This window comes from Phaseolus vulgaris, chromosome 1 (genome assembly GCF_000499845.2).
Source record: "Phaseolus vulgaris cultivar G19833 chromosome 1, P. vulgaris v2.0, whole genome shotgun sequence".
Lineage (NCBI taxonomy): Eukaryota > Viridiplantae > Streptophyta > Magnoliopsida > Fabales > Fabaceae > Phaseolus > Phaseolus vulgaris.
The window spans coordinates 36,393,384-36,420,754 of NC_023759.2; the positions used below are offsets into that span (position 1 = coordinate 36,393,384).

The window sequence follows — 27,371 nt, forward strand, 5'->3', positions numbered from 1 at the left end:
AATGGAGGGAAGAAGAAAACAAGGGCTTTGGATACTGTTAAACATGAACTCACCAATACACAATCAATTATCACGTTGACACTGTTCAAGTCAAAAAGTTATGATTTCACTCAAGAACTATTTAACATGTAGAATATGTAGTCAAGTGAGCATTTATAACTTTTATTTGTTCTTATCGTATTCCCACTCTTGATAATTGAGCAGATGTGCTGACCAAACCTCTATCTTCAGCTCATTTTACTTTTTTTCTCAGAGGGAAAGTCAACATAAAGATTTTTTTCTTGTGAAAAATCATCTCCTTTGTATAGCTGTTAGTTTTTACAATTGTCAACTATTATTACCAATAGTTTTTTTATATAAGAGATTAATATAATCTTTGTTGTAAGTGATGCCTATAAATAAGTTTGTACTCCTCTAATTTCAAGTGTGCCGAAATAATAAAAATTTCAGTTTGTTGTTCCTCTTGTTTGTTTACTCTAATAGAGGGGAGTGTTAAATGTAACTAAACATATGGGCCTTGGTCCATGTTTTTGTAACTTTGTATTTGAGATAGATAGATAGATAGACATATACACTCTTTTTTTGTAATACACACAGAGAGATTATTTTTGTCTCTTCACCATAGATCTCAACAATTAGAATATCAATCATCACCAAAATCCAATCAATACATCATTAATGATCATAAAAATTACTTCTCTCTCTTCTAAAATTACACTAAAAGGTCGGTGTTGTTTCAATATAGAGGTTCTGCAATTATACACTGTCTTCTAATTACTCTAATAAAACAAAAGGAAAGAGAAAACTATGGTTTATCTCACTAGTGTTGGATCCAGCAAAGTTGTTGAAATCAATCATCATATGCCAATTTCTTACATATCAAATCAAATATACCAAACTACATTGCAAAACTTTAATCTTATCCTAAAAAATCAAAATATATTTAACATGACATTTTCAACAAAATCAAATGATTTATATTAGTATCTAGATGTTAGTATAAATAAATATATATACTTTGTAAAACTGTTAGTTTTTACAACTTTCAACAATTATTTAACAATTTTTCTTGATGTAAGTGATGATGTAAATAGTTCCTATATATAAGTTTGTACATCTCTTATTTCGAGTGTGATGAAATAATAAGATTTTCAATTTTTATTAAGGTGGTATCAGAGCAATTTTTTCGACAATCCATCTTCAAATCTAGGGCTCTTCATCACTTTCTTCTTCATGACTTCGCTCTCACTACTCATCTGATTTCGCTCTTGTGTCTCGTGTGATTTTGCTCTTGCATCTTGTGTGATTTCGCTCTTACGACTCGTGTAATTTCACTCTTGTGGCTCGTGTGCTTTGGCTCTCACGACTCTTCGTGATTTCACTTTCACAAATTGATCTTTGCGACATCTTCGTCTATTCCCGCCCTTGATCAATTGGGAGATGTTCTAACCAAGCCTTTATCATTAGCTCATTTTACTTATCTTGGAGGCACATTCAACGTGAAAAGCTTTTCTTGCGAAAAATCTTCCCTAAGTTGGAGGAGATATGTTAGTATAAATATAGTTAGTTTGTTCAGTTGTTAGGTTTTATAGCCATTAGCTATTATTAAGAAATGGCTCTTGATGTAAGCGGTGCCCATATATAAGTTTGTACTTGTCTTATTTTAAGTGTGATAAAATCATAAAAGTTTCAGTTTGGTCCTCTAGTTATGTAAAGTGTAGCTCTAACTGAGCACCTACAATTATTTCTACAATGTCATTCACTTACAAAGACAAGGTCTAAAACCTTCAAAGTATTTAATGAGTCTTGTATTTTGTCAAAATTTTGAAGTGTTTCTTGGTCATGTTCAGAGATCATAGCAAGAACAACTTAACAAGAATGACAAAATTTTAAAGCAGTGCACTATGTATGTGATTAATTGGTGCTGGTTAAAACAAAATGTTCAAATTTTCAAAAGGAATATTTGAATCTGGATCTAATGTGGGATAAAATAATTGTAGTGGCCACTTTTCTGTACTCAAAAAAACTTTAAAGGAATTTCTCTGGTACACAAGACACTAAAACCAAGAAGATCTAACCTATGATATTTTTATTTTAGGAGAACCAACCTTTTGATTAAAATAAACTTCCTTCATGAACACACACATACTCACTAAGGAGAGGGAAGAAATATGCTCACGCACATTAACATTGACGCATGAATACATGCATGGTATTGACATTAATGGGTATCTTAATGAATAATACTGAGAAAAGTACCTCGCTTACACATGTTGCAGATGGAACATGACGGTATACTATATCACTAGCAATAGAAGCAGTGGGAGCTGACTGAAAGCACAAAAAGAAATACAAATGAAAACAACTAAAGTCTTTCAATTGTGAACCATCATAGACAAGTGGCATTAAACACAAAATGATCAAGAAGTGAACAAACCTTCACAAGGGTTAGAGTATAACCAACTCCATAATGATGCTTCAAGAAAAGGGAACTGTCAACAAATCAAAAAAAAAAGTAATTATTTTATTAATAAAAATCACACCAATTTATTTGTAACAATAAATCTCTTTAAAATAATAAAATAAAAATATGTTCAAATGAATAGGAAGTTTCTAAAGATATTTTCTCATATTATGGAGATATTGCATATATTTTATCCCAATAATCCACTATTTATAACATTCCCCTTTAAGTTGGTAAATAAATATAGCTTATTCCCAACTATCTTGGAATCTGCCCAGGAAAAGCCCTTAAGTGAAAATGTCTGTTATATAAAGTCATATAGGAACATGGGTATCTGTTAGGAACCAAGAATTATAAAGAGAAGAAAAGAAAGGTTTTTATTGAATAGAAAGAAAAGAACAAGAAATAGGAGAGCACTCTCTCCTTCAAGGGCTTCCCCTTCACAAAGAGCTAAAGCTCAATCTACAAAAATATTACACACTCCCCCTCCCCCTCCCCCTCTTCTTCTTTCTTATTTATATCTAACTAGCAAATCAAATAACTAACTCATGACTATTCTAATTCTAACTAACTCCTCCTCTATGTGTAACCTAACAGTATCCACCACAAGACCTCTATCATTAATGAAGTGTCCATGAATTTCAATATGTTGGTATCACATCAGAAGCTATAAATGAAATGGAAGAACTTATTGCTAACTTAAAGGATGAATACACTAAATTTAATAAAAAGGGTAATAGCCTCCCTAAAATTTAGACATTCAAAAAATGCTAATGTTTCTGAACTTAGCTTCCAAATGGATTTTTCAAGAGTATACTCTCTAGAAGGAATTATTACAAAATTAAAATACCTGGCAGAATATCAAGACAAAACAATATCTAAGAAAAAGTGGAAATGAAATTAACCTTCCACAGCATTTCAGAGAACCATTGGCCATGATAGCTATCCTGTCACCTAGTTCATCTGCTTCATCCATAGAATGTGTAGTTAGCAAAATTATCCTTCCCTTCTTAATTTTTTTTATTAACTGCCAAGTCAAGCGCATTGAGTATGGATCCATTCCACTAGTAGGTTCATCAAGGATTATAACCTGTCAAAGTAAATCCAAAAGATTCCATGCAGTTTTCTTCAACCAAATATAAGAATGTCGTGTAGACGCAGATCCTACCTTACTGTTTCCAATCAATGCAATTCCAAGTGACAATTTCCTCTTCATGCCACCAGAAAGAGTTCTCACAATACTGTTGATTTTATCAGCAAGGCCCACCTGTTTATGAAATAATGTTATCTAAAATTCTATATTGACAGGATTGTTTTGCAAGTTAACAATGATAATAGGGTGTTAGTTATTGGTAAGTTTTGAGGCTTGCATGATTTGTACGGGTCCATGATGTCTGAGTTACCCCCAACTCATGGACCCTGAATTCAGGTCATGACAAAGACACATACAAAATAAGAATGCCCAGAACCTTTCCTTGCTTAGTAAGCAAGCTGAAACCTAAACACTATTTAATATTTTGCATGTGCAATCAAGCGCAAATAATTACACATTTGCATAGCAATAATTTTTATACTTATATTTTACAAACTATTTACAGCAAGAAAAATGCGTACTATAAACTTAAGAGAAAAATAATATTATAAGAGTAACTATATCTACATCAATTACATAAATTTTACCAATTCAACTCCCTACAAATTACCAACAAATAAGCCATTCTCAATCATACTTCTTAATGTTGGAGATGAAATCATGCCAGAGGCCTTGGCCCCCTGGATTTTCAATTCTAGTTCTAGATTTGTATGTGCGTGTATGTGTGTGTAAATTTAAATAAAATAATAATATCATTCAATTATTACTTTTTAAAAAAAACATAGTATTCTTTTTTGTTGTTAATAAAGAGATTACTGTATTTTTTTATCACTTCTACATCAGTTGAAGAATAATTTATTAGAAATTTATTTGTCTTTCTAATAGTTTTTCTTTTGTAATGTTATTAATAGCATTTTATTAATGATTTAAAAATTAAAGATTATTTATTACATGGGTAAAATTGTTAAAAATAAGGAATTACTGGAATAAAAATATCCTCATACCTCTATAGTTATTATCAAAATTATCCCATGCATCTACACATTCTTTTCAGCTGATTCTATTTCCTCTTTCAAGAGAGTGTGATTGTTACAAATAAAGGAATTCACATTGTAATCATTATAATTATAAAGTTGAAAGAAATAGATGAAATGTATTTTTGATATGTTTTACAAATATGATTATAATCTAATTTATAGACTGTTTACAACCTAATTAAGAAAAGAAATAATAGGTAATGAAAGCAATAAATAATGAATGATTAAAGGTGTACAAATCAAATCACTAACAAATTTATCCTAATAAATAGAGAATGAAATCTGCACTTAATTACAGAATAATTCTCTTGATTATGCAACAATGATCAATAAAACATTTATTTTCTCTCTTTTTTCAAGTTGGTAATAGAGCTCCAAATCTTGGGGGTTCTATTTCTGCTGTCTCTGCCACCACCGACCACCCCCAATCACCAATTTCTATGGATCCAAATGTGGTGGATCCCCACCGGTTTTATGGCTGAAATTATTTGCAGTGGATTCAGTACATTTGGAGGAGTTTAAAAGGACTATCAAGATTAGACTACATCAATGGTGGAGGACCAAGGTCAAATGACCTAATTTTGAGATTGGGGATAATGAATATTCACAGAACAGGACCCGGTTGTGGTATTCCACAGTTGCTGACATGAGTCATAATTATGTTCTATTCTTATGCTAAAGAAATTGGGATGACTTTTAGTTGAAAGAAATAGATGAAATATATATCTGAGATGTATTTACAAATGTGATTACAGTCTCAATCTATAGATTGTTTCAACCTAATTAAGAAAAGAAATAATAGATAATGAAAGCAAGAAATAATAGGTAATTAAAGTTATACAAATCAAATCAATCACTAAAAGATACCAAATTTGTCCTAATAAATAGATAATGAAATTTGCACTTAATTACGGAGTAATTATCTCCTAATTATGAAACACCTATATAACAACTTTGCTTTGAAAAGCTATTTTGTTGCTTCATATGACACTGGAACCAAGGTGTTTAATACCAGAAAAGTTTCTCTCTCAATATTAGAATATCATGGATTTTTGAATGAGTTGTGGATCAAATTAGATCAATACCAAAATTTGAAGATGTGCAAAGCAAGTGTTGCTGCACATGTTGAAGTTGTTGAAAGATGAGGAATTTTTAAATTCCTATGATGTGAACATGAATATGACCCAATCAGAGTACAAAACTTAGGGAGAGAAAAATTGTCTTCTCTATCAAAAGTGTTCTTAACTATCAAGGGAGAAGAGATTCAGAGGGACATTAAACTTAATGGAGGAACCTCTAACACAAGCTCTATCATAAAAAGGGTTGTCTGGATCAAATATTGGAGGAAAGCCCGCTACAAAAGGCAACCATGGAGATTATTGTTCATATTTTAAAAGATCTAGGCATACTAAAGAAATATGCTTCAAACTCCATGGGAGAAACAAATTAGTGGAACGCATAGGAAGCAACAAAGGAAGCTCACAAAAATGGGCAGGCAATACTATCTCAAAACACCAAGACACAAATCAACCCAGTACTCCTCCTCAACTAGATCTTGATATGAAAGCCTCTAAGGAGGAACTTGATCGTTAAGAACAATGATCGAAGCAATAAGAAAGTCCTCTGAATCGAGTACCTTGTCCACAAGATATAAAAGTTTATTCAATATAAATAGTTGGGCATGTATCTCAGGATACTTGGATTCTTGATTTAGGAGCAACAGATCACATGACTCTGTTTCCTATGTTTTTCAATTCATAGCATAAAATGAAAAGAAAAAACTAATGAGTTGCAAATTGTGACAATATACCCATATGTGGATCTGAGAATATAATTTTAGAATCATCTATTGAATTTGTTAGATATTATTAAATATTATTAAATATTATTAGATATTATTAGGTATTATTAGATATTATGAGATATTGTTAGATATTTCTATTTGTGTAATGGGCTTGGCCTATACGTTTCTTTTTCTGTATAAGCATAACCCAATGTCTTCAATATACACAAGGAATTTATCATATTCTTCCTTTTTTTAATACGGTATCATAGCATACGGTTAGGGTTCAATTTTTGTTGGTGAACCCACTGTTCACTAGTATTTTCCAGCCATTGCCCCGCCGCCTCATTGATGTCGGAGCCGTTGTCGAACTCTCGCTGAAGCCGCTATTAGAGTCTTGCCGAAGTTTTCACCGAAGGCATCATCATTGTTGTTGTTGCCAATTGGCTAGTGACTAGATTTGTTCTTGTCATCTATGGCTTCTTTTGTTGTCACTATACCAGATCCGTCTATTTATACTAAATATGCCAATGTCATCTCTCCATTGAAAAATTGGATGGAACCAATTATGACACTTGGACCTCAGATATTAAGTTATGGCTCAAGAGTCAAGGTGATCATCTTACTGGTCCCATTGTTGCTGAAAATCAGGTTTCTAGTTGGTTGAAAATTGATGTTCAATTATGCATTATTATCAAATCTACCATTTACTCATCTTTAGAACAAATTTTTCATACCTATGAAACATGTTCAAAAGTTTGGGAACAAGCAAAATTATTATACACCAATGATACTCAACGTCTTTATGGTGAGTGTCAAAATCTCCTCACAGTTGTTGCTGCCAAACGTCTGGATTGTACAATGGTGGAATATATGGGTAAACTTCATGCTCTTCTTCATGATTTTAATGAGTTATTGCCTCCTACCTCCACTCCTTCTCTAGAACTAGAGCAAAGATCCAAGTTCTTCAAGTTATTGGACTTGCATGGCCTTCCTGATTATTATTCTCATGTTTGTGATTAAATATAGAGCTATGTCATCGGCTACTTGTGAGCTTATTTGGCTTAAACAGTTACTTAAAGAATTGCAATTTGGAGAGGTCACTCAAATGACACTTATATGTGATAATCAGGTTACTTTTCATATTAGCTCAAATCCAGTTTATCATGAAAAGACCAAACATATTGAGATTGATTCTCATTTCATTTGAGAAATGATTATATTAAGAGATAAAGACAAGTTTTGTTAATTCAAATGATCAATTAGCATATGTTTTTACTAAACCCTTACGGGGGGATCTTGGATTGATAACATTTGTAACAAACTGCGTACATATGATTTATATGCACCAGCTTGAGGGGGGGTGTTAGATATTATTAGATATTATGAATATTATAGATATTGTTAGATATTTCTATTTGTGTTGTTAGATATAATTAGATATTATGAGATATTATAGATATTGTTAGATATTTCATAATTATGTAATGGGCTTAGCCCACATGTTTCTTTTCCTATATGTGTTAGTCAATGGGAGCCCTACGGAAGAGTTTAAGCCATCTAGAGGGTTGCGGCAGGGCGACCCCCTAGCACCTTTCCTTTTCATAGTGGTAGCAGAAGGCCTTGCAGGGTCAGTAAGACAAGCCTTGAAGGCTAATATGTTGACAGGCCTCAAGATTGGAAGGCAGGAGGTGGAGATGTGTATTCTACAGTTCGCAGATGATACTCTCTTTCTATGTGAAGATACCATTGACAATGTAGTAACCTTGAAGGCCATTCTGAGGGGCTTTGAGCTAGCCTCAGGACTGAAGATTAACTTCCATAAATCAAGGCTAGCAGGTATTAATGTACAAAGCAATGTTATAGTATGCTTCACTAAGATTTTGAACTGCATTCAGATGGAGGTACCCTTCAAGTACTTGGGACTGGAGGTGGGAGGGAACCCAAGGAAGAAGCAGTTCTGGGAACCAATTCTAAACAAGCTTAAAGCAAGGCTCAGTGCTTGAAAGGGGAGGTTTTTATCCTTGGCAGGGAGGATTTGTCTAATTAACTCTGTTCTAAATGCCGTCCCTTTGTACTACTTCTCTTTGTTCAGAGCACCGGTTTCGGTGTGTAAAAGGATTATAAGCATTCAAACAAGATTCTTGTGGGGTTGGGTGAAACTGTCTAAGCCAATTGCTTGGGCTAGTTGGAAAGACGTATGCAGACCAAAAGAGGAGGGAGGGTTGGGGTGTAGGGATATACACTTGTTTAATCAAGCTCTCCTAGCTAAATGGAGATGGAGGTGTGTTTCAGAAGAAAAGGGAAGGTGGAAGAAGTTGTTGGAATCCAAATACAATCTGGGAATTGATAGTAGTCAAACACCAGTCAAGTCCCAGTCTTGGTGGTGGAGAGACCTTTCTAAGATGTGTAAGGAGGGAGAAGGTAAAGGGTGGTTTCAAGAAGAGCTAGGCTGGGTAATAGGCTGTGGTGACAAAGTAAAATTTTGGGAAGAAGTGTGGGTAGAAAGTGTTGACCTTAAATCCTTGTTTCCGCGTCTATACTCACTATCTCTAAACCAAGGCCAAACAGTGGGCGAGTTAGGAGAATGGATTGACTCGGAGTGGAGATGGAGAATGAGGTGGAGCAGAGATAGATTTGAGTGGGAGTCATCTCTGGAGAGGGATCTTACTGCACTCCTAGGTCACTCTGAAAAAGAATGTCCAGGACATCCAAGTGTGGGGGAAGGAGGTACCGGGCTTGTTTTCGGTGAACTCTGCTAATGAGTGTTTAGCTAAGCATGATAGAGGCAACCAAAGTGAAGTGTATAAGCTCTTGTGGAAGGTGAAGGCATTCCCAAACGTGGTAGTGACAGCCTGGAGGGTATTGATGGGTAAACTTCCTACAAGAGTGAGTTTGAGTAGGAGAGGGGTGATGTTGAACTCAACGGTGTGCCCTTTGTGTCAGTTAGAGGAGGAGACTTGTCAACATCTCTTTTTGGAGTGTCATCATGCCCAACGGGTCTGGTCTCTATGTTTGCGTTGGGTAGATATCTCCTTCGTCCAGCATAATGATTTAAGGCTGCATTTCCAAAGTTTCCACTTGTTTCAAGCTAGCAACAAGCAAAATAAAATCTGGAAAGGGGTATGGGCAAACATCATTAGATGCATCTGGGATCAAAGGAACCTGATTACCTTCCAGCAAGGGGTAGTAGATGCAGAGGAGATTTTTCAGAGGGCTCAACTCAAGTCTTGGCTGTGGATGAAGCATAAAGCGCATTCGTCTTCTTATTCCTTTGTTGATTGGGTTCTCAATCCAACAATCTGCATTAAAAGCTGCTAATTGGAAGGAGGACGCACTCTTTTTTCTTGTTCTGTTCAGAGGTGATGGATTTGGAGAACCTAGACTATTAGGCTCTCCATGTGAAGTATTTGGTTTGGTAGGACCCTGTTATGGAGCAGGATTGAGTTCCCTGGGGGCATGAGAGAGTATGTCTGGACAGCGGGAATATGTAGTGTTGTAAACCGTTTCGGGGTGGTTTTTATTGTGGTGAATGCAGGAACATGTTGCTTGCTGGAAATGGAGAGCATCTAGGTAAGGAAAGCAAGTATGTTGGTATGGTTGTGGTGCTCCAGCAGTCAAAGAAGATGTACAATGCTGCAGTGTAGTCCCGGGTAGTAGCTGCTTATCTTTGGCCTATATGGCATAGGTTCAGGGAGAAAAAACCCTACCGGTTTTGGATGTTCTTAGACCCAGTCAGCTCTAGCTGGAGATGTTTAGTCATGGTCGAAGAAAGTGTTGTGGAGGTGGCAGCTGCTGCTGGAGTCGTGTCACGCACACCAGGTGTGGCAGCAGCTGAAGTAAGGCTTTTAGTAGGGTGTACAAAAACAGATTGGAAGTAAGACTTTTAGCAGGATGTACAAAAACAGTTTGGAGCAGTAGAGCGATGCTGTCGTGCAGTGAGTGCAAGACACGGTCCTGCTATTAGTGTGGAAGTGTGGCGTTTAACCTAGTGCTACATCATGCTCCTGGCTGGTTTGAAGTGGATGGCTATGAACATAAGGGCTTGTGTGGCTGCTGGTTGGAGAAGGATGGTGAGGTTACGTAGAGCTGGAGTTATAAGTAGATGACTCTATGTTGTTTTGGTGGTCTTTTGCTGGTCATTCTTTGTTGCTCTCTTTGTTGACAAGTATATTAGTTGATAAAGTGAGGCGTGGAGGTCATTTTGTGAAGGGTAATGGTATAAAGGTGAAAGGTAGGAAGTATAGGTTGTGGATGTAGGTGAGGGTGTAGGTGAGGCCAAGGTGGTGTAGCGGTGTTTGGATGCCAAGGTGTAGAATGTACTGCTGCTTTTGTGTAGCAATTATTTTGGTTGCTGTCATAACCGTGTAGGTCCTCTGTCATGATGGTGCAAATTGGTTTGTTGTTCTGTGGTTACAGCTTTATTTTAAGCAGGTTATGCCACACAACAGTTGTCTCCCCTAAGCCATAAAGGGGAGTAACTATGTGGTTGATGTATACGGGTTGGGATACCCCTAAAGTATCCCTCTTAATTTTATTTATTTATTGCTGATAAAAAAAAAAATAACCCTATGTGTTCAATATACACAAGGGATTTATCCTATTCTTTCTTAGTAGATGGTTGTGTTGTTTTTGTAATTAGTGATACTATATGTATTCATTTTTCGCATATTTTTGGCATTAGATCTAACATTATACTTGGTGAGATAATGTTTCTAGCTTTCTTTGTCTCGAATTTTTCAGGGATAGGTTTGATGAAACCATTATAGTGCCAAGGACTAGTTGTTGGTCAGGTGTGGAGCTCCACTCTTTCTTTGTACTTATGCTTTTATTAATGATATTTTGAGGAATTGCATATGATTGATGTTATTTGTGGTGCTAAGATAGTGGTATGGCAAACAACATTGTGATGTCTTAGCATTCTCACTTTTATTAAAAATAAATCTGAAATGAACATGTTAAGCCTAGGCATTATGTAAGTACTACAAAAGCAAATTAGATATCAAACTTTTACCATAATTTGGTTTTAGAGCTCTAGTCTTAATCCCTTGTTTTATTTTCAAATTGTCTTAAAATAAATTATATTTTTCACCGATTGCTGACTACCGTTCTCTTCAAAAATAATTTAATGACTAACATAGTTTATTCTAATGTTTATTTTCCAAGTATAATTAATTAGAATTTTAAAAAAATATATGGACAATAAAAATCACTTCTATAATAAATTCTTGAAGGGTATGTAAAATTAGTGTTTTTATTTACTAGTACCTTAATAAATAATTTAATGAGTAATATAAATTATTCTAGTTTAGATTATTTTTCATGTGTGATTAATCACAATTTTTTTTTAAAAGTATGGATGTTAAAATTACAAATTTTTATAATAAATTCTTGAAGGGCATGTGAAATTTGCGATTTTATTTGTAATTTTGGATCTTAAAAAGACTAATATCTAATACAGTTTGTATTTCATAATTTTGAAAAAATATAAATACTTTGTATGAATTTTAGCCCCCCCTATTTACTACGTCTTGGTTCCATCCCGTTTCTTTTATGTACCTGTTTCGTTTCTGTTTTTCTCAATGAATGCTTTCTAATATTTATATGGGATTTGTGTAACAGAGAATAGTCAGTTAGTCATTGTATTCTTTTCATTCAAAGAATTAATATATATTTTCTTTCTGCTTGAATACTTATGGGCGTCTGTGGTAAAAACAGAAGTTGTTAAGACTTCTAATTACTGAACTCACCTCATCAGCCATATTAATAACAGCATTGTCCAACGAGTGTTCCTCCACTCCCTTCAATATGGCAAATAGTTCTAAATGTTCTCTAACCTGGGTAAATTCAATGAAAGAATTCAGCATATCATGCATTGTAAAGTTGAAAGACAGTTTTAGCAAAAAATAAAATAAAAGTAGCATTGCAATCTAATCAGGTATCCCTTAGAAGCACGTGGGTGGGTGTGTGCAATTATTGGTGAAGAAAGAAAACATCATGGAGGTAGAACCCTTAGATTAACACATAACTTTATACTTATTTATAGTATTGAGCATCTCAGTGTCTATTATAATTGGGGAAATGACCCCCTAAAAGCTGTAATGGACCTAATCATTTGAGGCAATACCTGTAAGATTGTTGGAAATTGGAGTATTTAATGTTTACTATCTTTCCAAGTAGTTTAGTTGATGTTAAGCATAGTTCAATGTATCTTACTAAGTTGTGATATTTTAATTGTTCTCTTGAAAATAGAAATTGTTATTTATTGTCCTTGTAATCACTCTTGTTCTAAAATAAGTCAATCTAGTGAGTGGAAAAAAACTGAAGCACATTCAGAACATTTCCTCTCACATTTTCTCCAAAGGACCTATGGCAACATATACATGAAATTGGTAAACATAGCATGTAATACTCATAAAAGACATAGTAACAAACAAAATAATTGAAGAAAAAGTTACAATTATTTTCAAAATGTAACAAACACAATTAGTTGAAGATGATCTTTATCTTCCAGTTGCCTTCAGAAAATGAACCAGAAAATGCACTGAAAAGCCACTCTATAACTTACTTGAATTATGTCTCATTTTACAACTTATTCCCCACCTGTAAAATATTTATTGCAAATCTAAACTGTATCTCAATTCCCACAAATGTTTTTGAGGCATTATCTGATAAAAATTGGAAACAAGCTACGGATAGAGATAGAGGTTGTTAGATATTATTAGATATAATTAGATATTATTTGATATTATGAGATATTATAGATATTGTTAGATATCTCATATTTATGTAATGGGCTTAGCCCATATGTTTCTTTTTCCTATATAAACATAACCCTATGTGTTCAATATACACAAGGGATTTACCCTATTCTTTCTTTTCCTTTAATATGGTATCAGAGCCATTTTCGAGCCTATCCTAGCGAATATTTGTGTTGGGCCTATCGTGCCACTCGCTATCTGGCCGCTATCGGACCACCCATAATATATAGTCCCACGCACGAGTTGGCAGTCTCGGCGTGAGGGGGGTGTGTTGGAAATCCCACATCGACTAGAGATTAAAGCCTTTCATTGTATATAAGTGGGTGCAAACCTCAACCCTATGAGCCGGTTTTATGGGGTTGAGTTAGGCTTAAAGTCCACTTCGTAATATGGTATCAGAGCGCAAGAATAGACATCTTGTTGAAACAACTCGTACTATTTTAATCCATGGTGATGTTCCTCAGCGTTTTTGGGGTGATGCCGTTCTTAGTGCATGTTATCTCAATAATCGCATGCCATCTTCAGTTTTAGATAACAAAATTCCTCATTCTATTTTATTTCCACATGACCCTCTCCACTCTTTACCTCCCAAAGTTTTTGGGTCCACATGTTTTGTTCATAATTTTAGTCCTGGTCTTGATAAATTATCTCCTAAGTCACACAAATGTGTCTTTTTAGGGTTCACTAGATCACAAAAAGGATATAAATGTTTCTCACCGTCTTTAAACCGTTATTTTATTTCAGCAGATGTCACCTTCAGTGAATCTTCCCTTTACTTTAAGTCTTGTCCTTCTCCTTCAATTTCTTCATCTAATCAAGTTAATATTCCTCTTGTTGTGCCTAGTGCACCTAACAATTCACCACCGCCGCCAACTCTTCAGGTGTATAGTCGTCGTCAACCGTCTCATCGTCCATCAGCAGACTCTATTCTGGTGCCAACACCTCATCCCCCTCCGGCTCCTATAGTTGAACCTCCGACTGTTGAACCTGATCTTCCTATTGCTATCCGTAAAGGTATACGTTCTACTCGTAATCCCTCTCCACATTATACTGCTTTGAGTTACCATAGACTATCTCAACCCTTTTATACCTGCCTTTCGTCTATTTCTTCTGTATCCATTCCAAAATCTGTAGGTGATGCCTTAGCCCATCCTGGTTGGCGTCAGGCCATGCTTGATGAAATGAATGCGCTTCAGAATAATGGAACTTGGGAACTTGTTCCTTTACCATCTAGGAAATCTGTTGTTGGTTGCAGGTGGATTTTTGCTATCAAAGTTGGTCCTTATGGTACTATTGATCGTCTCAAAGCTCGTCTTGTGGCTAAGGGTTATACCCAAATTTTTGGTTTAGACTATGGTGATACTTTTTCTCCAGTAGCAAAGATGGCCTCTGTTCGCTTATTCATAGCTATGGCTGCTCTTCAACAATGGCCTCTTTATCAACTGGATGTTAAAAATGCTTTTCTTAATGGGGATTTGCAGGAAGAAATTTATATGGAGCAACCTCCCGATTTTGTTGCTCAGGGGGAGTCTTCTGGATTGGTATGTCGTCTTCGGAAATCCTTATATGGCCTCAAGCAGTCTCCTAGGGCTTGGTTTGGAAAATTTAGCAATGTTGTTCAACAATTTGGTATGACTCGCAGTGAAGGCGATCATTCAGTTTTTTATCGTCACTCGAGTGCTGGGTGTATCTATCTTGTAGTATATGTTGATGACATTGTTCTTACCGGCAGTGATCACCATGGCATCTCACAAGTAAAACAACACCTTTGTCAACATTTTCAGACCAAAGATCTTGGCAAACTCAGATATTTCTTGGGGATTGAGGTAGCACAATCCAATACTGGTATTGTTATCTCTCAAAGAAAATACGCATTAGATATTTTGGAGGAAATTGGGTTGATGAATTCGAAATCTGTTGATACTCCCATGGATCCCAACGTCAAGCTTCTACCCAATCAGGGGGAGCCTCTTTCAGATCCTGAGAAGTACAGGAGATTAGTTGGAAGATTGAACTATCTCACTGTTACTCGTCCTGATATTTCCTTTGCAGTCAGTGTGGTGAGTCAATTTCTTAATTCTCCATGTGAAGATCATTGGAATGCAGTCATTCGTATAGTGAAGTACATTAAAGGCTCTCCTGGAAAAGGTTTGTTATATGGTCATAATAACCATACTAAATTCGTTTGTTATTCAGATGCTGATTGGGCAGGATCTCCATCTGATAAAAGGTCAACTTCTGGTTATTGTGTCTCCATTGGTGATAACTTGATCTCTTGGAAGAGCAAGAAACAAAGTGTTGTGGCAAGATCTAGTGCAGAAGCAGAATATAGAGCTATGGCCTCGGCTACTTGTGAGTTTATTTGGCTTAAACAGTTACTTAAAGAATTGCAATTTGGAGAGGTTACTCAAATGACACTGATATGTGATAATCAGGCTGCTCTTCATATTAGCTCAAATCCAGTTTTTCATGAAAGGACAAAACATATTGAGATTGATTGTCATTTCATTCGAGAAAAGATTATATCAGGAGATATCAAGACTGGGTTTGTTAATTCAAATAATCAATTAGCAGATATTTTTACTAAACCCTTACGAGGACCTAGGATTGATTACATTTGTAACAAGCTGGGTACATATGATCTATATGCACCAGCTTGAGGGGGAGTGTTAGATAATATTAGATATAATTAGATATTATTTGATATTATGAGATATTATAGATATTGTTAGATATCTCATATTTATGTAATGGGCTTAGCCCATATGTTTCTTTTTCCTATATAAACATAACCCTATGTGTTCAATATACACAAGGGACCCTATTCTTTCTTTTCCTTTAATAGAGGTAATAGAGAAGAACAAAACGTGAGAGCTTGTTTCTTTGCCAAAAGAAAAGAAGTCATTTTTTTATAAGTGGGATTATACAGTAAAGTATAAGGTAATGGGTTGATTGAAAGATGAAAAGTGAGATTGGATGCTAAGGATTTCACTCAAATCTATGGGATAGATTCTTAAAGACATTCGCTCCTGTTACAAAGATGAACACAATTCGGCTAATATTATCTTTTGCTGCAAATTATGACTGGGAGTTACAGCAATTTGATGTGAAGAATGCTCAGATTAAGAAAGCTTTATGTGGGTTAAAGATCCCCTGTACTTTTCCTGTTACTTTTCTCACCAGACCAATCTGAATCACAATAGCCAAATACTTCATCAGAAATGTTTCTATCATGTGTTGAAAACAGCAACCCATATCCTAAAGTTCCCTTAGCATATCTCAATATCCTCTTAGGTGCAAGCAATGAGGAAATCTTGCATGAGCCATACATTCTACTAATCCACCCCACTCCATAAGCTATGTCAGATTTACTGCTGCACAAAAATCTCAACGAACCAACAGTCCGTTCATACAAGGTTGCATCAATTATCTTGTCACTTCCTTGCATTTCTAACTTTATACCATAATCAACTGGTGTTTGGACAGAATTACAATCCACCATATGAATTTTTTTCAATATTTCAGTTGCATACCTCTTTTGATGCATGAAAACTCCATCACTAGTATATATAAATTCTATTCCCAAAAAAATAGGATAGCAATCCCAGACATGTCATCTCAAATTCCAACATAATTCTCCTTTTAAACTCCTCAAAATTTACTGCATTGCTGCCAGTAACTAGTGGGTCATCGACAGAGGCAAACTATCATCAAATCACTTATATAGTAGCTCTCACATAAATTCCATATTTTTCTGTACAGTTTCTGAAACCCAACTGCAAAAGGATGTGATTTGTTCTTTTATTCCATGTCTGAAGGGCTTTTCTTAGCCCATATAAAGCCCTCTTCAATTTATACACCTTATCTTCATGTCTTGTCACTTTAAAAGTAGGAGGTTGATCAACATGAACTTCCTCCTCTAGTGGACAATTTAAAAGGGCTGACTTTACATCAAGTTGATGTAATGACCAACCTCTAAAAGTGGTTGAAGCAACCACTAATCTGATAGTTTCAATTCTTGCCACAAGTGCAAACACCACATTGTAATCCAAACCAGCATTTTGCAAAAATCCCTTTGCAACCAGTCTAGCTTCGTAATTTGCAATTTCTCCAGTTGATTTTACCTTCACTTTATAGACCCATTTTACTCCAATAGGCCTTTTGTTGTGAGGTAACGTGGCAAGCTCCCATGTGTGGTTTCTCTCTATTTCCCTCAACTCCTCCTCCATTGTTGCCTTCCATTTAGATTCTTAGATAGCTAGCCCAAAATACATTGCCTCTGTGTCTATCAACAAAGCAAAATGCACTGTCTCCATCTTCATTCACTGCATAGTCAGTAATAGATATAAAATCTCTAATACTCTAAGGTTGTTGTTTGTTTCTTTGAGGTCTTTGTGGCTGAATCAGACCCGATTCTGCACAATCAGACTGTACATGTGATTGAATCAGAACCATTTCTGCTCTATTTCCAGACTGGATATCAAGCTGAATTGACAGGGATTTCTACTCCACTTATGACACAGCCTTCACAAACCTCCTTTGGTTGCTATAGAGAGGGAAAACCATGCACCATCCCTTTCATATTTAGTAGACTCAAGCTTCTAAAATTTGGATGCCCAAATCGCTGATGCCAAAGCGAATTCTGATCTTCCCCAATAACTACAACAGAATGACTTTCACCAATCTGAATTCTAATTTTAAAGGTTCTGTTCCTTGAGAAAGGAGCCCTCATAATTAGTTTTCTCTTGTTGTCATAATTCATCACATTCTGCTCCAAATTCATGCCATAGCCTTTCTCCACTAACCAAGGCTTAACAAGTTGGTCTTCATTTATGGTACATAAAGAACATCTTTTATGAATTATTGTTTTCCTTCATTTGTTTGAATCAAAACTGACCATCCCTTAAGCTGTAATAGTGCTATTATCAACAAACTTCGCCTTTCTTTTGACTTCATCAAGACTAACAAACCACTCTATTTCCTGTTATGTGATTTGAACATCTAGGGTCCAAATACCATGAATTAGATTTGGTACAATTTGATGTTGTCACCATGAGAAGAACATGATATGAATCCGAATCATCACTATCACCTAGTGCCATTTGAGCATCACCCTCCTTCACTTGCTTTCCTTTGTTGCTGTAGCATTCATCTACAAAAATGACTCCATTTTTTACAAGCATTTTTCTTATTAAATGATTTCTGTCCTCCTTTGCTTTGATCACCTCTCTTCTTGAAAAATTTCCCACGACCTTCATTCTTCTTATGAGTGTCACCACTAAAATTCTTATTTGAAAGTCTACTAGTCCTTCAATTTTCCCTTTGTTTTGCCACCCCAACCATCATTTCTTCAAATGTTTGTGCTTGCAAAGCCTAAACTACAGCTCTCTCAACACTCCTCTCAAGAAGCCTTTGTCTTAGAGCTTCAAGAGGATTTGCAGCTCCTCCACCTTCAACTTTGATTACTCAATTGCCACCACAATGTGATCAAAGTTCCTCAAACCTTCTCAATTATTTGCTGATCTAAAAACATCTCACTACAAGTTTTCATTGAGTTGACCACCACAATTCTATTGAACCAATCCCCTGTTAATTCTTGATCAACCATGGATAGCAACTCATATAGTCTTCTAATTCTAAGGGATTGAAGCTTCACTTTCTTGATTTTCTCAGCACCTCCATATGACTAGTTCAAAATATCTCAGGCAACTTTAGCTGAATTTGTCAAAGATATCTTCTCAAAATTGGCAGAATTTAAACATTGATGGATCAAGAAGAGAGCTTTGTAATATTTCTTCTTAGATTCCCTATGAACTTCCCTCTGCACCATTGTAGCTCCTTCCTCAAGTTCTTCAACACCATTCTTTACAATTTCCAACACTTCTTGGAAACCAAAGATGACACCCATTTTGACACTCCATTGATCAACGTTCTTGCTATCAAGAATTGGCAAGTTAGTAGGAAAAAAAACCCTTTAAAACCTACCATGATTCACACTCTGAACCTTGCTGAATTCCACACCAAAAAGATTTGCAAAACATATAGAAAACCCGCACCTGAAGGGTTTCTCACAGAATACAAATACCCCACAAGCTAGTGGGTAATCAAAATAGCTCTAGATACAACTTGTTAGAACACACTCACAAGGAAAAAGAAGAAATGCGAAAGAGAATAAGGGATATCGATACTGAATCAAAAAAATTATATTTCAGACACACTTATCGTGATACCTCATTACTATTTACAGAACTATTACAAGCAGTTAGTTAACAACACACTAACTACCTAACTAACAAACAACTTTAATGGAATTATCTATAACAGTACCAGCATGTAGTGGGAAAAACAATTTACTTACTCACACAAGGTCAGATATTTCATTTTCTGCTAGTTTGGTTAGCCAATTAATGCCTTGTCCAAGAAAAGTTCACTTATAGACCAGTTACAAAATTCTGCAATACCTTAGGAGGACACCAGGAAAAGTAAAAGCCATAATATTGTAGTTTGACCAAGTTATGGCACTAGGTATTTGTGAATTGCTTTGGCAGAAAATTATCTTAGAAAGCATTGAAGAAAAATGAGATGAACCTACAGAGCTCTATTGCAATAACAAGTCAACAATCAACATGACTCAAGATCTTGTTCAACATGACCAAGCAAACATAGCTAAGTGGATAGGCAAGTTATCAAAGAAAAACTGGACAGTGGTTTGATCTGTACTCCATATGTACCTAGACAAGGTCAACTAGCAGATATTCTTATTAAAGGATTGAGCTGTCCAAAATTTGAAAGAATAATTTGCAAGTTGGGAATTGAAAACACCTATTCTCTAGCTTGGGGAGAGTGTTGGAAATAGGAGCATTTAATGTTTATTGTCTTTCCAAGTAGTTCAGTCAATGTTTAGTATAGTTAATGTACCTTAGGAAGTTGTGAATGCTTTAATTAGGCTTAATTATGTTCTTAGTACTTGAAATATAGAATAATTCTAGCTTTGATCCCCCAAATTCAAAAAAGTTTTTTAGTTCCTCAAAATTGAAAAGCTGTGATTTTAGTTCCTAAACATTTAATTTGAGAGACTAAAATTACCTTTTCAGGGTTTAGGGTTTAAAACTATTTTAGTCCCTCTTTTTATGGAAAGGTAGGTTTGCTAAAGCATCATGGTATAGCTTAGAATTTAATTTGAGAGACTAAAATGACTTTTTCAAGGTTTAGGGTTTAAAACTACTATAGTCCCTCTTTTCATGGAAAGGTAGGTAAGCTAAAGCATCATTGCTGCATACCAAAATGACATATAAAAAATAAATAAAAGAAATAGAAGATAGTGGGGGAACTAGACCCTCAAATTAGTGTTTAGAGACTAAAACCATATTTTCATAAATTTGAGGGACTAAAATAAACTTTTTTTTTAATTTGAGGGACTAAAAAGGGACTTATCTAAAATTGTAGGGACTAGAAACATAATCAAACATTTTAGTTATTCTCTTGAAAATATTAGTTGTTGTCTATTATCTTTGTAATCATTCTTGTAATAAATAAACCAATTTAGTGAGTGGAAAAATTAATCAAGCACATTCAGAAAATTCCATTGCAACATTTCCTTACAGACATGTAGCAACATATACATGATAACAGGAAAACATAGCATGTAAATTGTAATATATATAAAAGACATAAAACAAAAAAATAGTAATTGAAGAAAAAAGTTACAATTATTTTCTACGCTATTGTATAAAATAAGGGTCAAAAATCCCTAAGATTATGTTGCTTTCAATCATCATGACAGCTACACAATAATTGAGATGCAAGTGACAATGGCTGAAAAGCCCACCAGAATGAAACGAAAGAAGTACTACAAAATATTTAGGATATGAATATGAATTAGCCCTTAGAACAATACAAGCAATTAGTTATAGAAAAAGGACAATGATTAATATTTTAGAAGTTAGAAAGAACTACCATTCAACAAATAAGCAGAGTGCAGAGAATAATTACTCACAATACAGAAAATAAAAAAATAAAGAAAAACATACATCTACTTACCGTTAATTCAGGAAATAGTATATCATGTTGTGGGCAGACACCCAAAACCTTCCGTATCTCATCCTACAACAGAAGATGATTGCATTTTGAATGAACACAAGACTAAGAGTAAATGATCAACAAGAAAGGGGAAGTAACAAAACAACAACTTCAGAAAGTGGATATCCATACATTTATAAACAGAGTGCAGTTTCTGTTTGCTTCTGTTGCAATAGACAATTTTCTGTTTCAGTTATTATTCTATTGACATATTATATATGATATCTGTTCAAATATTAATTTTGATATCAATACAGGTTTAGCTTCTGTTTCATATCAAATCTTCTATTTTCTAAGTTTTCCATTTACTTTGTCTTGTTTTCTCAGCTTTTCTGTACTCAAGAATTTTATCAAGCCTAATATCCCTGGAAAGTGTGGTTTGGAATTGCAGCTCACATTAGCTCATCACAGCATAAGGACTAAAAAGTAAAAAATATTTAAAGCCAACTAATGAGCAAATATATTAACGGCTTTTATTGTTCCACCTTTACATGTAGAAGGCATTGTCAATACATCAACAACACAGTCCTATCCCAATAGGTGAGGTTGGCTACATGAATGAATCCACTATGTCACTCAGCTTCGTTAAACATAAAGTCTTTAGATATATTAACTATGAGATCTTATCAACTTCCTCTATGGTCTTTCTAGGTAGATCTCTTTTTCAAAGGTCTAAAAACTATACCATCCAATCTCAGTGGTGCCACCAGTGTGGCCTGCTTAGTACATTCCAAACTCTAAATCAATTTATCTAATTCTCTTGACATCTTTTCCTCAATCAGTGCTACATCAACATCACCTCATACACAATCAATTTATATGCTTTCTTTTTTGTTTAGCCACACATCCATCTAGGTATTCTTATTTCAGCTACGCCACATTTTTCTCATGTTATCCCTCTAAAGCCTAAAAATTCACTACCAAAGTTTGCTTCAAGTAAATACTGTCCATGAAATATATCAGGGCTATGTTATCTTAGCATGCGTTCCAATTTGCATATTGTGATATCTAAAGCTTATAATAAAACACTATACAGAGAACTTTTGTCAGAAAAACTCATTATTTAGAAGTCAGACTTCCTTTTAGTGAACAAGTATGCACTAGCATCAGTATGCTATGCGCAACCGAACTAAGTTGACATATAATCGTAATTTGTCTTGAATTTAGAAGTCAATCTAAACAAGACATGCAATTAATTTCTGCATAACAAATTAAAAGCTTGAAGTTATGTCATTCATACATGTGTATCTACTCCCTCAATGTTGATAGCATTAGGACATTGAGTTTGGGCCAAAGTTCAATAACTAAGCACAGTAGGGAAAGGGTGTTTATCTGTGTACCCCCACAACTTCCATCCGCCCTCCCATAAAATTCAAAATACCCAGACTACCCTTTTTCTATCATTAGCAATGAAGTAGGCACACCATTGTTGGTTTTTGTTGAGGTCGGTGGGGAGAGCTCACAGAGAAGGTGAAGGTGTTGAGAGGTAGATTTTGACAATATTTGAGCTTAAGTGAAGATCATTAAGCCTGAAGATGAGTAGTTCTCTGAGTTTTGTTTTTTGTTTTAGGCACCCTGGGTTTCTGGGTTGGAGTTCATCCGGAATGTGCAATCCGAAGATGTTTCAGATTGTACAATTTGGAACTCAAGTGATTATTTCCAGAATGTACAATCTGAAAGTCTGTTGTGTTATGGATTGCACAATCTGAAACACATTTTTTATGTCAACTTTGACTTTCGCTTAGTTTATTATGTTTCTTATTGGAGGAACAGTAATTTCATGGTATAGCAAGAAGTAGATTGTTGTTGTTAGATCAAGCATAGAAGTAGAGTATTGTGCTATGGTTCATACTACTAGGGAACAATTATGGATAAAGCACTTTTTCCAAGAGTTGAAGTCTTGTGACTCTTTGAGATGGGTCCTATGGAGCTTAATTGTGATAATCAATCAGCTTTGTACCTTTAATCAAACCCATACTTTCTTTACAAAAATAAACAATACGAGTTTCATCAGAGCAAAGATTCTTTCAAACACCACCAATACTTATTTTGTGAGCTCCAAGGATTAAATATTAGATATTTTAATCCAGGACTTTCAGGATCCTACCTACAATTGCATACATATGTAATAAGTCGGATGCATGATATATACTCTACAACTTGAGTGGGAGTGATGGTTGTGTTTGTAATTATAAGCTATTCTTCCCTTTTATTCATTCATATGTTTTCAAAGTGTCCATAGAGAGTTCAGGTTGTTATTATTGACTCTAAAACCCTAACCATTAGGAAATTCATTATGTTTCACTTTATATATTTGTACTAGTTTTGTCAAATATCAACTATTTGCGCATCATGGCAGAGTTATAGCTTGCCACCACAACATGGCAATGGCAACGCAGGTTTTCCATGGCTGCCCATTGCAGCTGCTTTGGGCGTCACAGAACGGACATGGTGGACGTTGCGGAGTGGCAGCATGACACTCACATGCAAAATGATGGAAATGAAGAAGGACAAGCCTCCAATCTGCATGACCCAACCAAATGTAAGGAAATGAAACCCTAATCTCTACTTATTTTCCTAGCAGGTTAAAAATCTAGTCAGACCAAGTGTTTTTCTTTTCTTTTACAACAGGAGTTGGGCCATACAACCCGGTCCAAATCTATTACAACAGAAAATTAACCTATGGCACCCTACCCACATTATAGCAGCCTCTTCTGTTATTGTGCAGTCCCGCCTGCAAGTCCCTTTTTTCTCTTTCAAATTCCATTTTATTCAGCACCACCCATCCTTCCTAATTTCTTTTTCTTCTTCTTTTCCACTCTAATTATTTTCTGGAAAATTCTATCACCTATTCAGCAACAACAATGGTCATTGATATTATTATTAATTATGGTTATCTTTTATTATTTTTACATTACAGTTATATTTCCGATATATTTTCTAAGAGTATTCTTGGGATCCCCATATATTTTGGTTATCTCATATCTATAACACTGATTGGTACACACAACACAAATTCCAATTCTGATCATCCAATTGGCACATACGCACTACAGTAAATTACCATAGCAATGACACAAGACTGTAATTACTGAATAGTCTACCAAATTTCTCAAAACATACTATTTAAGACTAAGAACATTCAAGAGAGTAGATAGCACCAGACATAAAACTTACAATATCTGATACAATATTCTTTCCGAATACCAGAGCATCTCCAGAAGTAGGAGGAAGCAGACCAACAAGCATTGAGATTGTCGTGCTTTTCCCAGCTCCATTATGTCCTTGAAAACAAAAACAAAATCATTGAGCAACAATGTCTATCCCTAGCAGTAGTAGATAAAAGTAATCAGCGAATCTAAAAGTAAATTAAGAACTGGAATCAGATATCCTCTTAAGAAAAAGAAAACATTCATAACAAGAACAATGACAAACGGGGATGAATGCATATGAGTTATAGCCTTGAATTACCCTTCAGTTTATTATTACATTGAAGAAAACAATATTTTCATCTAAATTGAATGACAAAATGTGATCAGTGCAAGTGATTTTTCGAGGAATCAAAAGGATTGAAGGCATGCACTCATGGTATTAGAATCGTTAGATCCTCATGATACCATAATGAATTTTAGAAATGAAAAAATCAGAAAGGATATAGAATTTTGAGAAAGAATTACGGAATTTATTGAACTGAAATGTCTGGGATACAATTACTTGTACTATTCCAAAATAGTTGCAGATCGCTGCCATTGATGTAACAGCTGAGCCACAAACTGAATTCTAGCCGCTGTAAACTAACTAGAATGCAGTAAGATGGCCCTCGTCGAAGTGCATCCACATATTACCATCCACATGCCCAAGGGGGCTAGAATAGCAATACAAGTGTATCTTGATAGTAACAAGCTTAAAAGCTTAGAAAGTGTCCTAAATAGCATGTTATTAGGATAAAATATTGGTAAGATCTCCTTAGCAATTGGAAAAAAGATATGATCATAATCTTTCTATTTTTTCAGCATATTTCTATTTCCCTTTACTAAAGGATTGGGTTATTACCAATAGAGATTGTGAAAATGTAATTAGTGTCATTGACATCAATAAAATATTTTTTATATTTCAAGTTGGTATCAGAACTCTTGATCTTGGAAGTCCTGTTTCAACTGCCTCATTAATTGTCGTCACTGCCTTTGTTCTCCATTGTCTTTGAGGTTAGTGGTGACAGAAAGGTGTACCACACTTGTTGCTGCCATAGGAAGGGTCGTCAAGACCTCTTCAGTACAAGGGGTGACGTCTCATTTGACTTTGATTTGGTTCCATTGCTAAACATGTTTTCTTTTTTTGAAATACTTAATGAACCTTTCATGGAACAGAATCATTCTAGGTAAGGCCTACACTTCAGGTAGAGAAAACACTTGAAACAGAGGAGCTCTCCTTTTACTCAATACCATATTTGACTTTGCAAGATGCTCAAGATCCAAGTGACGATGTCTCCACAAATGGGATCGAACCAGCCTATAGTGACGAAGAGGAAGAAAAAATATTAGGCAAAAAATATCAAAGAAGACAACCCACTTTGACTTTGGAGCAAGAAAAGTTGTTTGACTTGGAGGTGAGCATCCCTAAAGGCCGTAGTGAGAAGGTAAGTGTTACTGAGGATTTATCCATTGCGTTTAGAAAGGCAAAAGGATTGTGTTAAATATCATATTTCTCAATATGTTTGCATAGACAATCTTAATAATAGACATCGAATCTTTGTTGTCATGAGAAGTGAACATTGGACTCAAGCTTCGAGAGAGAAGATGGATGTATTAGAAAGAAACTCAACATGGGAGATTTTGACAAATCAAGTGACAAAAAGACAGTAAGGTGCAGATGGATATTTATAGTGAAACATAAGGCAGATTGGTTAATAGATAGGTATAATGCTAGATTGGTTGCAAATGAGGAGATTTTTCTGATGTAGCAAAGATAAATACAGTTTGAGTTGTTGTTGCTCTAGTAGCTCATTTTGGATGGAATTACATCAATGTAGAGGTTCCTCCCGGATTTGAAGGAATAAGATATACCTCCTAAAGAAGGCCTTCTATGGTCTTAAACAATCTCCATGGTTTGGGAGACTTAAAAAAACAATTGTTTCCTTAGGATATAAGCAAAGCCAAGGAGATCATACTTTATTCATAAAACATTTTGTTACAGGTACACTATTATTGTCTACGTAGATGGCATGATTATTGCAGGAGATGATGAAACAGAGGAATTGGTTTTAAAGGAAAAATTAGGAAAAATATCTTTAAAATTCTTCAGCATATTTTTATTACCTGTTTCAAAGAATTTGGTTATTACAACCAGAGATGATGAGAATGTAATTAGTGTGATTGACATCAGTAAAATAATTCTTTATTTTTTCAAGTGTAAGTTTTAGCTTGACAATATGTTGTAGAATAAAAAAACACCTCTTAAGATTTATCTCTGTTAATCCTTGAAATAATCCGAATGTTGTATAATAATATCTTGATTAAATCTAGGGTATCTTATATTATCCTAAATCATCTCTGTTAAGATTAATTTTCATATGCCCTTACTATCTCTTAAAATTAGTTTAGATGTTTTCTAATTTTTAATGATTTGTTTCCTTATTCTATGTGATACAAGAGTTTGGGGAAAAAACCTTATAAAATTAAAATGAATTCTTTTGTGTGCAATAGAAGTTTTAAAAAAAAAACTTTATAAAATTAAAGAATCTTAAATGCTCTATTTTAATATTATTATTTTTTGGTAATAAAATAAATAAATAAATTAAAAGTAATAAATTTTTAATTTTAATTATATTAATTAATTATCAATGATCATTATGATTCAGTATTAGCATAAATAAGGGCTAATGGTTTATGTTTTGTAACACATAGAACAACAAATTACATCATATTCCTATGTTCCCTCTATTATACCTAAAAGCCTATAATTTCAACGGTATTTATGTCAAAGAATAAAAGAAAAACCACACAGACCTAGGAGGGCAAGAATCTGGTTTTCATACAGTTTCAGCTGTAATGAGTTAACAGCACAGCAATCTCCTTTGTCTGTAGCATACACTTTATGTAAATTCCTGATTTGAATGCACCTGAAAATTAATAAGAAATCAGAAAGAGGCAACGCA

General features: G+C 34.8%; 1 protein-coding gene across 2 annotated transcripts in view; it reads right to left on the reverse strand.

The window, feature by feature from the left end:
* LOC137814033 (ABC transporter A family member 1) overlaps positions 1-27,371 on the reverse strand; it is a 64,301-nt gene that overhangs the window by 18,980 nt on the left and 17,950 nt on the right. For both annotated transcript variants that reach the window (XM_068616557.1, XM_068616558.1), the window contains exons 13-20: positions 27,223-27,335; positions 24,395-24,501; positions 21,179-21,241; positions 12,128-12,214; positions 3,633-3,731; positions 3,370-3,554; positions 2,438-2,492; positions 2,260-2,331 (exon numbers count right to left, since the gene is read on the reverse strand). In XM_068616557.1, the coding sequence (XP_068472658.1) occupies positions 2,260-2,331; positions 2,438-2,492; positions 3,370-3,554; positions 3,633-3,731; positions 12,128-12,214; positions 21,179-21,241; positions 24,395-24,501; positions 27,223-27,335 (781 nt within the window). The remainder of the gene's footprint in view (positions 1-2,259; positions 2,332-2,437; positions 2,493-3,369; positions 3,555-3,632; positions 3,732-12,127; positions 12,215-21,178; positions 21,242-24,394; positions 24,502-27,222; positions 27,336-27,371) is intronic.